The 17,354-nt window shown below is 40.5% G+C and overlaps 3 protein-coding genes across 3 annotated transcripts; 2 read left to right on the top strand and 1 right to left on the bottom strand.

The window, feature by feature from the left end:
- The first annotated feature begins 453 nt into the window (after nucleotides 1-453).
- Nucleotides 454-2,435, top strand: ccl25a (chemokine (C-C motif) ligand 25a). Its single transcript, XM_040144277.1, has 5 exons — nucleotides 454-474; nucleotides 946-1,031; nucleotides 1,289-1,406; nucleotides 1,554-1,668; nucleotides 2,010-2,435. The coding sequence occupies exons 2-5, from the start codon at nucleotides 968-970 to the stop codon at nucleotides 2,022-2,024; spliced, it is 312 nt and encodes a 103-aa protein (XP_040000211.1). The 5' UTR covers nucleotides 454-474; nucleotides 946-967; the 3' UTR covers nucleotides 2,025-2,435.
- Nucleotides 2,436-6,183: 3,748 nt separating this feature from the next.
- Nucleotides 6,184-9,223, bottom strand: LOC120799256 (serine/threonine-protein kinase NIM1). The gene is made up of 4 exons (XM_040144279.1): nucleotides 9,154-9,223; nucleotides 8,722-8,997; nucleotides 7,198-7,466; nucleotides 6,184-6,936 (listed from the first exon to the last, which is right to left on the bottom strand). The coding sequence occupies exons 1-4, from the start codon at nucleotides 9,221-9,223 to the stop codon at nucleotides 6,184-6,186; spliced, it is 1,368 nt and encodes a 455-aa protein (XP_040000213.1).
- Nucleotides 9,224-9,614: 391 nt separating this feature from the next.
- On the top strand, nucleotides 9,615-17,090 carry im:7138239 (uncharacterized protein LOC497366 homolog). Its single transcript, XM_040143772.1, has 8 exons — nucleotides 9,615-9,636; nucleotides 12,083-12,220; nucleotides 12,755-12,850; nucleotides 13,143-13,282; nucleotides 13,628-13,904; nucleotides 14,932-15,113; nucleotides 16,099-16,157; nucleotides 16,747-17,090. Exons 1-8 carry the CDS (start codon nucleotides 9,615-9,617, stop codon nucleotides 16,895-16,897), a joined length of 1,065 nt encoding a protein of 354 aa, XP_039999706.1. The 3' UTR covers nucleotides 16,898-17,090.
- The last annotated feature ends 264 nt before the right edge of the window (nucleotides 17,091-17,354 follow it).

The raw sequence follows: 17,354 nt of genomic DNA, 5'->3' as shown, positions 1-17,354 counted from the left end.
TGTTGCTACAAAGCTGTTGATAAATGCAAGGATTTCATCAACACGACTTTTTGGACGAGGTCTGAGAACAAGTTAAGCAATAACGAGCATACTGAATGCCTTTAGCCATTATGGAAGACTGAATATTTCTCAACATGTAGCTTAAGGAGTGGGGGGATGATAAAGCCTTTAAGATTTTAACAGGCCAGACTCTAATTACAACAACCTCAGGCAACGTGGGAGTCAATTCCATGTATAAGTCTTCATGCTGTTCGTCTATCATTAACTCTTGGGATAAAAGTTTTAAACAACCCACATCAATGCTGGCTTGAAATATAAAAGAAAAATGAAAGAAAAATGAGCTGAGGTGCAAAGGTGAGTTCATGGAAATATGATCCTTGGCAAAAAGCCCTTGAGTGCTAGATAAAAGCTTGTTCCGTTTACAGGTGGATAGACACAGGGAGCGAGCTTCAAACTACACTTGGAGCAGTAGAGGTGAGTAACAAGCAATCCCAATATGAGCCGAGACACTTGAATCTGTGATTATGTGGAGTTTCCTCAACAACTTGTCTAATTTGTTCTTTAAATTATTTTATTTACTTTTTGTTAACCAGAGGACCAAAAAAAGCTAAATACAGGAAACGTTTATGGACAATGGACATCAATAATCCATGTTTTCATGTTTAAGAACCGTGATTGCTTCATTCAGCATTCGCAAAAAAAAATCCTGTGTAAACGAGACTGAGATTAGTGAGAACAGAGTTGTGGGATTTAAAAGAGCTGGTGGGTTAAAGAGATTTAAGCTGATTCACAAGAGAGCCAGTGTGAAACATTAGTTCAAGGTTCAAGGTGGCAGATGTGAACAGGGAAGGAGTGCTTGGAGCGGAGGTACAATAATCACACAGTGATAAGGCTGATTGGAGGCAAACATTGTGAATCTGTGCGACCGTCTGGCTTTCTCTTCAGAGCTGCAACTACAGACTGCACCATGCGGCTCAACATGCTGTTCCTCCTGCTGAGCCTATCTTGTCTCACTCTTGGACTGGCACAGGGTAAGGGACTGTTAAAGGACGACTAGTTTCCTCGTGCACGGGTTTTGCGAAAGAGAGCTGTGAACACACAGTAAAAAGTAAAATGAGGGTCAACGAGGCTGGTTCATTCTTGATTGTGTTAATGGCCATTGATTCAATGTACTTTGTCTATGTTGTATATGTTCTATACTGTAAATGATATTATACTGTACATACTGCGGTGGGACTGGATTGCACTGGATTTCTGATTTTTCTGCATGGGATTTCCAAATCCTCAGTGTCCTATTACGACTGCTGCCTGAAATATGTGAAAAGCCTGAACCACAAAACTCAAAAAAATGCAGTGAATTACAGATGGCAGGAAACAGATGGAGGCTGCAACATCACTGCTATAATGTAAGTGCACCTGCACACACAATAAGAACATCCACTTTAAAAGGGAATTCTTCAGCCTTCCTGAACTCTTAAGGTTTCTCATTTTAAAAGAAGTTTTCTGTCATTGCTGCTGCAAATAAACATCTGTTTGTATCAATCATTCTTTAGCTTTATCATGAGGAGGGGGCGTAAGTTTTGCGCAGACCCCAGAGAAGCATGGGTTTTAAAACTGATGAAGAAGCTTGACAAAAAGGGAGCCAAAAATGACAGAAAGAAGTATGAAGTGAGTGATTACTGTTGAATTTTTTAAAGCTGCAAAACCCTCCATGTTATCAAGTCACGTCTCTGTCAGTGTTGTGAGGATATTTCATCCTGTTTCAAATATAATTCTTTGCATTTAATATACTGTATGTTCTAGAAATAATTTTTTGCATCTTCAAGTAAGAAAGAATAAGGCATGTGGCTACACTAGAATCAAGAAAAATGACACATGATGTTTGAAAATACTTGAAATAATTTGAAATATTCAGACTGCAGTGACAGATTTATATGTATTATTTTAAGACTTAAACTAAGAATTAAACTTTAAGGTGATTTTCAAATGGACATCTTTGTTCTTCACAGCACCCTTCACATTGATCAACGCCTGCTGCCCTGAATCATCCTTCCGCAAATCTGATTGGAGGGAAGATTAGGAAGCTTGCAAACTCTTGTAGCATTACATTTGGTTTCACTCAGCAATGAGATGAGGGCTGAAGGTTTGTATAGAATCACAGCAGCACTTTGTTTCCATGGTTGGACTGCTATTGCTGAGTCACCACATGATACATATAAATACCTTTAATATCATGGCTGCTTCACTGAGAATATTTCTGACCATTTTCTTACAATCGTTTTGCGTGATATACCCAGATATCTATCAAATACTTGTGTACATGCAAACACAAGTTGTTAAATGTAAATTACTTTCTGTAATGTGTGTCATAGGAAAGGATAAGCTCATGTCTTAATTTCTAACTTGTTTAAATGTCTGTCTCTTCATATATTTTGTATTTAGGTTTTATTACAGGATATGTGTTCCTATAAAATAATTATTACAATAAACTTGCTTTACACATCCCCCTCAGTGTTGTTTAAAAGTTTCTGTAGATGTGCACACAAATGATTTTATGTCTTTTCCTCTTGGCCCACTGTTTGTTCTTTGTCATATTTGAATTAAAACACATTTTTACACTGTCTTGTCTTAAAACCAGGGACATTATCTAAAAGTTGGAAAATAAGCTTCCTAAAAGTCATAAGGTGGAAGCAGCATTCAAGAATATGTAGATATTGTTTTATAGTAAACTAAGTGCTAAAGTGACACATTCACCACTTTACACAATGGATTGCTTTAACCTATAGTCTCACAAACTGTTTCACTTTAAGCTCTTATTTTGAGTTTAAAGTACTGCGATCCATGCAATTATACAATATGCAATAATTTCATACTCTGAAATTGGGGTTTGCATATATAAATAGATATTTTATATATATTTTCTTGTGTTTTCCTGTTTCCTGAGCAGTGCATGCCGTATTAACTTCCATCTCCCACTGTGGCCCTAAACAGAGAAAGCGGGTTATAGAAAATGGAAGCGTGAATATTACGCATTATTACTATATTCCTTTTTCCCCCTTTTTCCTACCCTATCTTGCAGTAAAACTTTTACCAGCCGTTAAGACTTTGACTGCAACTGATTTGCTTGGAACAGGATGCACAGCTAATTAGATCGAACAATTAACAAAGTAAAACAGTAAAATCCCAAGATTTAAACTTTCCAGTGCAGTACAAAAATATCTGCAGAGAGAAAGCAGGAACATGTAAAAACTTCAATGAGAGTATCTGTGAATGTGATGTGCTGATTTAAAACCAACAGTATCTGATCTTACATGGTGTTGGATTTACTCATTGATCTATGTGCATCACTCTCTCATCTCCATGGGCGTTCACGATGACTGCAGGGACATGCAGCTGATAAAATCTCTCTGTGAGCAATGCACTGTTTGACTTTGCTGCCTGCAGAAAGACTTCCACACATTGCTGCTTTGCAGAGTTTTCATCTTGCAAACTACAAGCTGTTAAAAATATGCACCAGTAGCAACATTATCGGAGACTACAAGCCTCTGCATTACAGTTTAGTAATTATCTGATGTTTTATGATTGAAGGAAAGGTATCAACACATCTTCTCAGCCAATGTACCCATGAGTAAGAGATGAGAGTGGTATAATTTTGAATTTATTAGTAGGGCAGGCAACATTAAAAAGTGAAGAATCCTCCATTCATGAAGGTGAAGTGTTTCTTTGAATAGGCTGCCAACTTAGCCCAAAGGCGAAGGTGATAAATAATAGCTGTCAAGAAATAATGGCATATACATTACTGGTAGACATCCAAAATTCCACCAAGTATGACTAATAGATGCAACACCTTCAGATACCAAAGAATTTGGTTGCACCTTGAAAAGGATTTTGGTGCTGAGGCTTAGTTTCTTCTTGTTTATATCACAACAGTGCTGACAAATGTGCTGTGCTCATCGCTTTTGCATGCTGGGACAGAAAGAAATGGCTTATTGGCTTCATGAGCAGAAATTTAAGCCCTCTTATATCTACGGGAAAAACCGTGACAGGAAAGTATGAGACTGGAAAATGATGCGTGCAAAAATCCATTTGCTTTGAAACAAATGTGATGAATTACAGGAAGCAGAGAAAATGAGGTTATAATGTGTTAATAGAGGCTAAAAAAAACAGAAATAAAAGGAATAAGAATCACAGCACAGAGTTGTTTTTCTTATTGTTGTATCTCTGTCATCTTCATAACACAAAAGACATTGAAATTAATGTCAGCAGAAGTCAGTGCAAGTTTGCTGCCAAAGACTGACAATTATATTGGAATCATAAAATATGACTCCTATGAGAGTCTAGAAAGGGCGATTAAAAATAGATGAAAGCAGTCATAAAACATTGCGCATCACAGTTACTTGACAAAGAAAGAAATGACATTATATTTATTGCCATATTATTTCTAACCCCCAAAACTATCATAACAGCTACTTTCTTTCACAATGAGCAGTGAGCTGTATTTCGCCTGAATAATCATAAATAATCATTTGCTTTACAATAGTAAACTTACGTATGACAGAAATAATTTGAAGCACCATGAATGTCGTGAGTAGTTGTTTAATAGTCCATTCTTTATGTAAAGGATGTTGCAGGCTATTTAAATTCAGTTTACTGCAAAAAGGTTTAAGGACATCTGAGATCAAAATTAAAATATTAATAATTACATGTATACAAATGTATTTACAAGAAATTACAGTACATATAAAATATAACAAGATAAATTGATAGAAAATTCTAAATTTAGCAGAAAAATTGACCTCATTCAATTGTTTGCTCGTGTAAACGCCACATCCTAATTTAAATAGAAGGTTGGTAAGAAAAATTTTGGGACAGATTTGGGACTTCAGTATTAACTATATCTTTTCTTTAAAATAAACAGGTAAGAAACAAAAATGAAAATTAAATGGAATCTATTGAATTATTTTATAAAAAGATGATGGCTAGCACAGAAAATAATTAACTGCAAGCCCTGCCAATTTATTTATTTGTTTACGGAAAGATTATTGTTACTAATAAGTAATTTTTTTCATGTTTCTAATATATAACTGATCTCTGCTTAGCATGTATGGAAATTTATCACTATGAATTATAAAGGATCCACAAATTATCTAGGCTTCAGGAAAAGAGGAATGAAAAACCTGAAAAGAAGTTTTACAATGTCACTGAAATCTTACCGCAGATATATTATATATCATACACTATATATGAATGGAAAACCAAAAATTCAATTGTATTGAAATGTCAGAACCCTATTATCCAGTAAGCTACTATCATTTCCCTTTCCCTGATTGAAATTTCACTTGTTTATAATGAAAAAAAAAGATGAAAGATGAAACTCTGGGTCGGTGTCAGCCCCTGTGAAACTCCTTTCATGACCATTTGGTTTAAATACAACACACACTGTAAAAATATTCGACCTTATCTTTGTGCACACGAGACTGCCAATTACGGTCACAGACTATACCACTGGTCTACACTTTCATTTGCTGTGACTTTCATTGGCCTGAGAGCATCTCACGGCCAGATTCATATCTGAAAACGTGTTCCGCCCTTTTAGCTTTACTAAAAACCATTAAGAAATTATTGAAAGATTAGTTCAACATTTTGGGAAATCTTCTTCTTCGCTCTCTAAGAGTTAGATGCCAAGAACAGTGTCAGTCTCGTGCCTGCGTGTTTAGTATGGAACCGGAGGCATTAGTTTAGCTTTGTAACAAAGCCCGGAAGAAGGGTGGAACATCTAGCCTGGCTCTCTCCAAAGTTCAAAAATACACCTGTACGTAAGGTGTAACATCTCCACTGGTGGCCTGGCAACCTTAAGATGACAAGAGGACTCTGTGCCAGAAGTGGTTACTGCACATAACTTCTCCTTAAAACCACTCATTTTTGTGTTGATATTACTGTGGGACACCAAGTGTAAAGTAGTGAGCTGTAGAGGGGCCCGTAGATGCATTTTTTAACCTTTGGATAAGGTGAGGCTAGTTATTCCCCCGTTTCTGATCTTTATGCTAGGCTGGGCCTCCTGACTCCAGCTCCATACTTAACGCACAGATGTGAGAGTGGCATCAATCTTCTCATCAAACTCGTGAGAGGAAGGCGAATAAGCACGCGTTCCAAAATGTTGAGCGGTTCTTTTAAGAAACCAAACTAAACGATGATACAGACAAGAGAGTGGCGCTTGTTTAGCAGGCCGTCTGAGCCCGCTCTCTGTCGGAGTCTGTTCTGGGACCCTATGGTGCATGACTGCCTGTAGCCCACAGCTTCCACAGACCTCCTCTTTTGGATGCGATGTAGCAAAATCCGGTAAGTCCCAGTAATGGGGCTTCTCAAGTCTTGGCTGTTGTTGAGGAGATGGTGCTTGGTGATGCCAAGATCCTCCAGCGCTGCCTTCACATTCAGTTCATCCGAGCTGAGGTAGGTGGGCTCAACCAGATGGGAGGGCGTGGGGCTACAAGAGGCGTGGGCCTGGGCGTACTCAATGCCTCTCATCCAGTCGCTGGACATGATCTTTGCCATACTGAGGCGATCAACGGGCACCGGCCTCAGGAGGCCCTTAATGATCTCCTGGCATGATTCAGGTACATAGGAGGGGATGGCATAAGAGCCCTGCAGGATACAACATCTAAGCCTGCCTGTGTTGGTAGCTTTGAATGGCATGGTGGCAGTCATCATGAAATAAAGCAGGATACCCAGCGCCCAAATATCTGCATATTGACCGATGTAGCCTTTCTCTTTGAACAGCTCAGGGGCCGCGTAAGGTGGAGAGCCACAGAACGTGTGAAGGACGTCGCTGGGGCAGCTAAATGTGCTAAATCCAAAGTCACCCACTTTGATGCAGTAAGTGCTGGTGTAGAAAACATTCTCTGCCTTCAGGTCCCTGTGGACAATATTATTATCGTGCTGGAAAAAGAGAAAACAGGCATATTATAGCGATTGTTAGACTTACATTCAGTTTTCTTGCAGGGGAACGCACAGCTCATTTACCGTAAATGCAAAGTCACACGAAAAGCTGTGTTTTTAAAGTGTTATCATTACCTGACTCTTTATTGAAAAACTCTAACACATAGAATATAATCTATTAAATTCTATTGTCTCTTGTCTCTCATTTAACAACCAAATGTACTGCTCACAACGTTCAACAAAAAGCTATGGCTGACTCACCATGTGTTTTACTGCAGACAGGACCTGTGAAAACACAAGCTTGCTCTCCAGGTCCGACAGGCGCCCCCTGGTGCTGATACGGGAGAACAGCTCTCCTCCGCTGGCATACTCCATCACCAGGTAGAGCCGCTTGAGCGTCTCCACCACCTCATAGAGGTGCACTATGTTGGGGTGAGCCAGCTTCTCCATGCAAGAGATTTCAGAGGCGAAAAGCACCTGCGAATCCTTGTCCAGACGCACCTTATCCAGGATTTTTACTGCCACTCTCTCTATCAGATGAAGACAGACGTGGGGCAAAAGCAGTGAGGCATCAAGGAATAAACACATTTTCCTCTACTTCTTGTTTTACATTTTCATTTCTGAGGGTGTGAATGAATTCCTTTCCTTCCTTCTTCTATAAATTTTTTTGTTATACACTCTCTTCTCTTCACTCTTCAGACAAAATGTATGCTTATCAGTGTAATCGCCATGTTAAGTACAAACTGTAGGCTGTGAAGGCTGAAGACTAAGACTATGGATTGGTGGGGTGGCCGCCTGATGAGATTATCGATCGTCTTCTGACACCTGGAATGAGCCAGACTGGTTTGCATTGTGGAATGAGCCGACATCCCGTCTCCTCTGAGTCTGGATGTCAGCACATTCATTATAAATTGAGGACAAGGTAGGTGGTATTACATATTTTCTTTCGGTCGACAAATCCCTTGAAGGGAAGAAAGTCACCAATAAGGCGATCCTATTAACAAATGTCGTTTGTGTGGCCAAAACTATTTCCCTTAGAGTTACAAAAACCATTATAAGCATTGATAAGCCACACTGCTGCAATGGATGACGTGTTTCTTCATTATGATGATGAACACAGGCACTGTAGTTTATTTGGAGTCCATCCCACACACTCTGTCCTCCTGCTGGAAACACTCACTGGACCGCCAGATTCGCAGCTAAAATAGTTCCCAACAAATGCTCAATGTATTCCTGTTTGTGTCATGTTTGCTCAAAAACTACAGAGGAAACTACTCAGGTTTTCTTGATATGAATGTATATATTCCCAAACTGTTTTTAAAGATATACATTCTCAGTAAGTACAAACGGGCTTGGGTGTGAGAGCCACAGAGAGGCCAGCAAAGTATTGAAAGATGGACTAATGCACAGCTGGTTTCGTTTTTTTTTGTTTTATTTGTTAACAATAAGATAAATATAGAATATTGCTAAGTTTATCCTGTAATCTTAAGAAGTAACTACTCCAAAGGTGGGAGATATTAGAGGAGTTCCATGAAATCTAACAGTTATATTCAGTATATAAGTGGTTAACATTTGACATGCACGCTAATATGACCCAGTTTTATTGGAAGCGTTTGCAATGGTGCTTCAAATGTTTTCCAGGAAGGTATACGAAGAGGCGCAGCCTTTTCTGACCAACTTATCATTACTTTGACAGGTATGACGCTCGCACACATGCACTTGAACTGCTCCAGATGGAAGCATAAACAGTTTTTAATTAAAAAGACAAGGCATTCAGCGTCTCACCTTTGGTCAGGTCATGTATCCCCAGTCTAACCTGGGAGAAGTTGCCCTCGCCAATCTTCCCTCTCAGCTCGTAAAGCCCCGCCCGCCGTCCAAACGTCAGATCATTCATCACTCTCTCCGAATGGGTCAGATCATAGAGGGCCTTCCCAAGCGCCGTGCGCTGCAATGACTCCTGCTCCTCAGTCATGTTCTCATTTGTCTCCAGCTTTCTCCCCACCTTCAGGGGCCTCGGATTGACGATCTCCTCCTGACGTGGAGTAGTTCTCAAGTGGGCCCCTGAGATGGAGAAAATTATCAAGTTGGTGCCATACACTACTGGGGTGCAACAGCTATGATTTGAAACTATTACTTACTTCATTATATTGGGTCTAAGTACAGGATACCCAAATCCTAAGATCCTACAGTTGAAATTTAGAGATGTGTGGTACTTACATGTTTTGCCTTTTATGTTCCTCTTACTCCTTTCTGTGTTGATGGCATTATTTCTGCTGTTCAAATACATGATTCCTATCCCAGACACCAGAGAGTGCTCTGCTTTCTTTTGTGATCTGGATTTTTGAAGATTTTACAAAGCAACAAATTGGTAAATTACCAAGAAAACAAATTTCCACAAACCAAAAACTGAAGAAAAAACAACGGAAAATGCTTGATTTGAATTCAAAACCATCTGCATGCATCCGGAAAAATGCTCTAAGATGATGTCTCTCAGAACTACTTGTCCAGATGCTGTTATAGCACCACTGCTCTTTTTCACCAGCTCTCTGCCTATGCTGCAGTATTGTCTTCTGATGTATAATCCAGAGCTACCGCCCTGTAATCCCAGAGTGTTGGACTCCACCCACACACACACAGACAATAGACAGGCTTTACAGAGGCTCCTTTAACCCCTAGACATGAACATGGAGCCTGATACAGGTGCGTGAACAGGACATTGATGGGATTACCTCTACAATGTACTGCATATGACCGTCATTATTGTTAGGGGTGAACTGACTGAGGAAAGGTTATGAATGCAATCACAATGGTTCAGTTGCATGGGGTTTCCTGTGTTTGAAACCTTTAATAAAGACAAACTTTGGTTACATTACTATTTAAACATTATTATTTAATTAATTGTTCGGCTTTGTCAGAAGTACTGTTTTCGTGAAGGCTGCACTGACAACAAATAGCGATTCAAATTCTCGTCATTTTCTTCCAAATCAAAACCAAAAGAAATGCTATTTTACCCTCATATCTTCAGGCTAAACCTTAAAGAAGTGCAAACAAAGAGTCTGTTATGCGGCCTTGTGACCGGGCCGCACAGTTATGACACAGTGACCCAGACACTGACCATGACACCAGACGGTCTGCACAGACACACTGATGAGCTGTCTGTTACCCAGCCAACCCCTGCTACCCAGGCCGGACGCGGGGATTGTCTAGCCGTCATCATGCATAAACTGCATGTTCATGCTGCGAATGACTCATTGTAATCCAATCACCATCTCAGCGATTATCTCAGCACACGCAGCGTTGAATTAAAGTCGTGCAGTGAGGAAAAGTTTGCTGGGGAGGGAAGAGTGGCCGTGTTCAGACAGGTGTGGGTTTTTTTTAGAAGAGGGGGCACTTTCGTGACTTTTCGGGACGAAAAAGGATGCAATGTAATATCGGAGCACAGTCACTGAGTAACAGAACTGGTTACAGAAAATCACTGTGCGATTCATTATCTTTGCTTTTGATAAAGAGGACTAATGGATGAAAAGAGATTAAAAATGCATGTAATATTCCTTGGACATACAGAAGAAAAATCATTTAATGGTCAGTACATGACACAAATTTCAGAGTTGAGGTTTTACATCCACATTAAAATCAATAAACTGGTGGTGATTGAAGTAAATAATTTGACAGGATGTTGCCTTTGTGGATTCTTAAGAATTTTTCAAAAAGTGTGTGTGGGTGGTGGGGGGGGGGGGCAGCCTTGTGGAGACTGAAAGTTTATTCTGTACCTTGGAAAAAGCAGTTGGCAAATTAATCCACTGAGGAAGATGGTGTGACACAGACGACAGCTCCAGAACAGCTAATAATGGACCTTGTATCAAATTGTTGTAGTGGTTGATGCTGGATTTTTTTTTTTTTTTGCCAACAACACAGCATTTCATTTCATGCGAGTTGTGAGTCTTATTATGAAACTCACAAAGTTTATTCGGTTGTGAAAGTCAAACTTGATAACCTGCGTCCCCTGATGACCTCTACATTCGGCTGAATATGGTAAAGAGTGAGTCTTATTTTTATTATTTCTTTACAATATGTGTGACCCCTCCTTACCCTTTAAGGCAGAAAATCTGTGATCAACTTTATTGAGTTCTCACAGTCTTTTGACAACGTATTGTACAATCTAGATAATTAAATCAAGTAATTACTATGACTGAATCTGGGTTTTACTAGGATTATGATAGAGTTTCAATAAGATTTGTTGTGATTTAATGAAAGGAATCAACAATTGAAACTGTTGTAGGCATCGGCTTAATCAAAGTGTCTGGGTGCTGACGGCCCTCCGAACGATGATCCGTTGATCCCGATGAAAATGAGGGGATCACATCAACACTTCAAAGAAGGACTAACACCTTATTAAGATAAAAATGGAAAATCAGTAAAAGGTCACCATTATAAACTTCTTTCTTGTGATTTAAATTAAACTTGATGTGATATGAAAATGGAACAAAATCGAGTATTTAGGCTGACCCTTTTAGATGTATAATTGACCAAACATTCGGTGTATTCTCGGCCTTTTTGCCAGCATACTGTGTTCTTAGTTAAGTTTCCATTTTACCTGAGTAGATATCATAAACTTACATATCTGGAAACCCGTTTAATATACAGTATCCTATTCCCATTCTCAATCTTCCCGCTTTTCTCTGGAGAGAACAAGAAGCAGAGATTTGAAGGGCAGAACTCAGAGGTCTGGCCATTTGGTGTCATGTTGAATAAACACAAAGGTGCTGGAGTTTTGTGAAGGGGAGGCTCAGGCCCCCACGCTGATCCTGTTTATGTGTTTGGCCCGGGTTTTGTTTTAAGTCAGAGGTGCTAAACACCTTCCCCCTGAGATAAAAGATGATTAATGCCTTTGAATGAGCGACGCTTTAATGGCTCAAGGCTACTTAAGCACTTCATTAGAGTGAGCTCGGGCCCGGTCGACACACTCGAGCCGCTGGGTCCTCTCGCAGCCGAAACAGAAAACCCGCAGAGATTTCCTTTGAAGTGGCCCCTGCTTGTAGGAACACCATCCCACAAGGCTTTCAGCATGGAAATTTGATTAGCTCTCACTTTTTTGACTCCACACCACTCTGAGACCTTGTTTTTCGGGTGACATTTGGGACTGAAGCCCGATCCCATATAAATATCAGAGGCATCACTGGGCAGAGGAACACTCAGGATCTGGCAGCGGAGGAGCAGATTCGGATTAAAGCCATGGATGTACCCCGGCCGTTCCTTCTCCTCCTGTGTGCCCTCCACCTGACCTGTAAGTACTGTTTGCTTTGCTCTGCTCTGCTACTGCTATTAACTCACTGGACTGACACTGGTCTGCTCAAATATACTTGCTAATCCCTTGTTATGTGGTTGGTAAACAGGAGAAGTAGGAGAGGGTGTGGTGCTGGAAGATGTGTGTGTTGTGTTCACATGTATTCCTGCATCTGCAACATTGGAGTCAAAAATCACTAAATACTGAGGGATGTTCTTGCAAATCCAAAATGAATATTTCCAGGTGAACATAGCCATGCATTATATAACGATCGTTTAATAAAGTGAGTGTTTTCTTTTTTACTGTAAAGCTATTGCCCTAAATTTTCATATAGTACCTCTCTGGACTTAAATAACAAATCCCTCTCATTAACAAATGACCTTGAAGAAGATGGATTCCTGCTCGCTTGTGCTCTGTGTTGTAACTGAAACACTCATCTCACGGTCAACGGCTTTCTCAAACTAAATTCAGTAATATAATGCCATTTTTAAGCGACGGACGGCACTGATGTGTGTTTGTGTTGTGCCCCCCCAGGGACTGGAGTGTTGGGCAAACACATTGATCACCGAAACCTGTTCACGCAGAGAGCGTGCTGCAAGAGGCAGAGCCAGTTTGTGTACATCGGACAAGGTAAAGCGCTACGTTCCTCCACGTGTTCAAGAGTTCTCCCTGCAGTGGATGTGTGCAGTCCTATTTGTACCAACGAGTTTGTATATTCATGGACACTCATATTTTATTGCTGAAATGTTTGATAGACTGATAAAATCAAAAGCTTAGCAGATGTTTTTAGAGATATGTACATATATATATTTTTTTATTATTATTTATTTATTTATTTTTAAAAGAATCATCAGTGCCCGCCTTGCTATTTGAAACCTAATCTATTTTGTCTTTCTCCCTCTCTCTGACTCTCTCTTCTCAGACATCTCTGGGAGTCCTGTCAGCGTAGACGTGGGCATGTGCAGGTCGCACTGTGGGGGAGCATCCAGGCCGTCACCTGAGGCCGGGCAGCAGGAATACTCAAAGCATTCCTCAATGCTGGAATTTCTCAGGAGCAAGAAAGTAAGTGAAGTTCCCCCGCACCGCCACAGGGGCGCGCTGTAACTTTGTGACGACCTATGGGGGACGGTCTCCTGAGTTAGCTTACGAAGCTAGCGTAAGCTAACTCGAGCGCGGTGTTAGCGCCTAATGCAGTTTTGTGAAAAAATACAGAGATATATAACAAATACACATTTTGTGCGATCAATAAATGCTGCTAGGCCACTTTGGAATTAAACAAAAAACTGCAAATTTTAAAAAAAACTGCAAATTTAAAACCCAAATAATTTGCACCGCCTAAGCGCAAAGAAACAAGTTTAGACACGTCTGACCCGAACCAGTCAATGATTTCCCCCCGTCTTACAAAAGATGAGGACTCGGGGACCCGCTGCTCCAGAGAGCTCGGAGCCGCTGAACCAGCTGCCCTCCTGCGGGATGCACAAGGCGTGCGAGCCCACCGGGATGCGAGTGGACCGGGTGCTCCTGCTGGAGGGGCCCCGGGAGGTGGAGGTCATCGAGGAGTGCCACTGTGAGATCGCGCTGACCCAGTGCATCCGTGTCCCCGCGCTGAGGACCTTCTACTCCGAGACGCCGTATGAGACAGTCATCGACGTGGGGGGATGCTCCCGGTCCAAGGGCTCTCCAGGTGTGTGTGTGTGTGTGTGTGTGTGTGTGTGTGGAAGATTTACCTGCCTTAAACAGCAATAAACAGGCCAGGAAGAGATGGTCAGCTCAACAAAGAGCAGGTTATCAACTACAAAATGAGTCACTTAGAGATAGAAAGTTTAATTTGTGTTTCCACGATCTGCAACCAAAAACAGAAATATAGGACACTTACGAGTCATTCATACTTTTTCAAAAAAAATAGGGATAGGCTCCTCTTAACTTGTTTAATAATAACAGTGTTGGGACAGTCTCACTGTTACCAAAATTATGTCAGATGTGACATAATACAGGAAAGTTGTTTAGGCAAGTTTCATTGGAAAAGAGGAAATTATATTGGTTAACTTGATTTTTTTTTTTTCTCTGCCTTTACCTAATATAAACCTTTAGGTCTCAAGGAATCTTTAGCTTTTATTTTTAGTGCATATCAACAAAACAAGACTGCTACAAGGGCACAATGTGAATATCTGGTAAATGCCTTAAAGTACATCATTTTTGTGGTTTGACTAAAAGATTAAAACAGCATGTATGCTACTTCTGGTACAGTAATATACACAACAGGCCCTAAGTCAAAGCTATTCTGCACTGACTGACATGGGATTTCTTACTACTCATTATAGTGATAAAGTTGAGGCTCAGGCCCTTTTGTTTTGGCCGAAAACTTCGAGCTAAATTTACATACATAATTAAAGAGCTGGTTGTAATGATGAAAAATTATATTTAATTACAGCCTAACTGAAAAATACAGGACCCCTTTTCACCGAGGTGTTCAGACATTACTGATGTATACAAACCTTCAGCATTATCAGAAGAGATACAAGCTCTAAAGTGGTTGTCTAGTGTATCAAAAGACCGGTCAGTTAATTTGTGATGAATGAACAAAGAGCTAAACCTGTCTTTTAAATTTGTGTCTTGGGACTATCTGTCGCTCAGAATTGGATCACAGATTATGATTGAGCCGTTCTTCCTGCCCATATAAGTCTAATATTCTCTTTACTAATCATTCACAGAGGGATTCTCCTGTGTCCCCACTAAGTTTGACTCGGCCTTGGTGGAAAGCCCCAACAAAATGGATCTCATCCAGACCGTGGCGGCCTGTGAGCTGAAGGAAAGCTGCTACAGGGTCCCCTACGTGGAGTATTACTATGAAATAGTCCACCATGCGGATGGAGTCAAAGAAGAGAGGCTCAAAGTAAGTGTAAACTCAGTAAACTAAAACACAGACTCTTCTATATGTTCGTCCTCCACTTACCCCAAATCCTCACTACTTCTTTGATTAGCATGGCATACTTAACACTTGAACAGTCTGTGATGCCACTTTCTCACTCTCTTTTGTAATTGAGTTGAGAGGAAACGGGGGTCTAGTTTGGTGCCAGACAGTAATGAAGTAACTTTATTCATCGGACACGTGTGGAAGACGGCACTTCATCAAGCTAATCCACTGTCCAGTGGCTGGCACCGCACATCCTGGTGTGAAGGGCTTCAGGATGTGCTGCATGCTCATTCATGCACAACTTGCAACAATACACATGATAGACTGGCAGGTTTTATTTGAATATAAACAGAGTAGTAATTTCTGCCCCTTCACCGACTTCCTAAGTGCATGGAGAAGTGAAACTAGGCTGCAGAGGTCAAAGCTCCTCAAACACTTGTAGCATAAGGAACAACTTTATCGTGAAACCAACACATTTAAGCTTGTCACGGCCACAGAAAACCCATTACAAAAAAGATTTTTGTTCTGCTGACATTGCAAAAAGTCCAAGCTGTAAATTTGTTGCTGGAAAACAGCACTAAACCCTGAATTACATTATTCTCACATCATCAGTTAATATCATTCAGCAAACGCTTACCACAAAGGAACCTCCTGCAAACCGCATACTCTACATTCTCAGTACCACAAAAATAAGCCACTGTCCGTCATTTAACATCAGAGTTTTTCTAATAAAAAAATGGGTTGATGGAGAGAATTTAAGTTGAATCTCTAGCCCCAGTTTTGGCGATCTGCTGTGTTTCAGCACCAAAGGTGCGAGCAGAGTGCAAACACAAATGGCCCCTGCAGGTGCCAAATCAAAGCAGTTAACATGCTAAACACCAGCTGGCCCCCAGCTCAACTGGGTCAATATTTGTGACCAGCTGTGAGCTCATTGCCCTCTCTCTGTGTTGCTAATTTTCTACAGGAAATAGATGTGGGCAGATGTTTGGGAGGCTGCACTACAGGAAACCGATGCCTTCTCAGGTAAGTATGAACACAGCTGCTACACCCACACACACACCTCCTTGGCCACTCTCATAACAATTGCCCGTGAGCTCTTGGCACCTTCTGCACTCAGCATGTTCCCTTTTTAGGTTAATTCCCCCAGCTTTATTTTGAGATTGTGGCAAACTTCTAACAGCATAACTGTCAGTTTAGAATAAGAGGACTATGATTTTATGGCCTGAGGGGGAAAGTGCTGCACGAACAAATACAAAACAACTCTCTTTGAGTTTATACAATGCATGTCTCAATGGGATTCATTTAATCATTCAAATCTCTCATGTATTGCACTTTGGTAATACATTTATACCAGCATCTATTGTCTGATCAGAATCACAGTTTCACAGCAGAGACCGAAGTGAAGTGGCACACTGACAAAAGGACCTCACATACTTGTTGCCGTACTCAGTAAAAATCGACAGAAACCGCAGTTTAATTGTTAATTTGACATTTCAGAGTAAAAAAAAACAACAATGTTTTGTGAGACATGCGGCACAAGAAAAGCTTGTTTGCTGCAGTGAATTTAGTGATTTTAATCTGTTTTTTGTTTTTTTTAAATTTTCTGCTACAGGAGTCCATCTGATCCTGAAATTTGCCACTTGTGGGCTGAGAGACAGTCCAGCTCCTGTGTTCCTCAGGGCTATGAGAGCCACAGCTTCCTCAACCAGCATGGGCTGCTACGCACCGTCCTCTCCATCACTTCCTGCCTTTGCCAAAACTGAAAACTGCGCCCCCTACTGGAAGACAACTTCCAAGACCTACGGGGGCTCTCAAAGTCTGATACAAAGTGGCTGCAGCCCGCTGGAGCAAATACTATCTCATTCATTGAAGACTTTCCTGCCCTAAAGTATTATTGTATTAAATGTAATATATGTAAAAATGATAATTTTGTAAATAAATTTAATACCACAACAATATATTATGAAATGTCCTTGGACCATTGTGCAACACATTTTATCCAAACTGCAAATGAAACTGTCACATGTTGGAAAGGTATCACAGGAAACTTCTATTAAAACAGAAAATATACAGTCGAACAAATAGTGTGTGCAGCCCGCCTTTGAATTTATACATAAAAGTAATTGGTATAAGTTGAATAAAAAGTATATAAACGTCTTGTTTAGGTGCAGAAAACAAGTTGATTTACAACAGAAACAAGAACAAATATTGGCAGGCCTG

Source organism: Xiphias gladius, chromosome 14, assembly GCF_016859285.1.
Source record: "Xiphias gladius isolate SHS-SW01 ecotype Sanya breed wild chromosome 14, ASM1685928v1, whole genome shotgun sequence".
Classification (NCBI taxonomy): domain Eukaryota; kingdom Metazoa; phylum Chordata; class Actinopteri; order Istiophoriformes; family Xiphiidae; genus Xiphias; species Xiphias gladius.
This window is presented reverse-complemented; position numbering and strand designations above follow the sequence as displayed.

What these genes read in the sequence shown, in the direction of transcription:
- im:7138239 (XM_040143772.1), top strand. Translation starts at nt 9,615, where the DNA reads ATGAACATGGAGCCTGATACAG. An exon ending in GAACATGGAGCCTGATACAG is followed by an intron (nt 9,637 to 12,082) that starts GTGCGTGAACAG and finishes TTGGGACTGAAG; the next exon opens with CCCGATCCCATATAAATATC. An exon ending in GTTTGTGTACATCGGACAAG is followed by an intron (nt 12,851 to 13,142) that starts GTAAAGCGCTAC and finishes CTCTCTTCTCAG; the next exon opens with ACATCTCTGGGAGTCCTGTC.
- LOC120799256 (XM_040144279.1), bottom strand. Translation starts at nt 9,223, where the DNA reads ATGTATTTGAACAGCAGAAATAATGCCATCAACACAGAAAGGAGTAAG. An exon ending in GAACATAAAAGGCAAAACAT is followed by an intron (nt 8,998 to 9,153) that starts GTAAGTACCACA and finishes TCTCCATCTCAG; the next exon opens with GGGCCCACTTGAGAACTACT. An exon ending in GATACATGACCTGACCAAAG is followed by an intron (nt 7,467 to 8,721) that starts GTGAGACGCTGA and finishes TTCATCTGATAG; the next exon opens with AGAGAGTGGCAGTAAAAATC.
- ccl25a (XM_040144277.1), top strand. Translation starts at nt 968, where the DNA reads ATGCGGCTCAACATGCTGTTCCTCCTGCTGAGCCTATCTTGTCTCACT. An exon ending in CACTCTTGGACTGGCACAGG is followed by an intron (nt 1,032 to 1,288) that starts GTAAGGGACTGT and finishes CCAAATCCTCAG; the next exon opens with TGTCCTATTACGACTGCTGC. An exon ending in TGCAACATCACTGCTATAAT is followed by an intron (nt 1,407 to 1,553) that starts GTAAGTGCACCT and finishes ATCATTCTTTAG; the next exon opens with CTTTATCATGAGGAGGGGGC.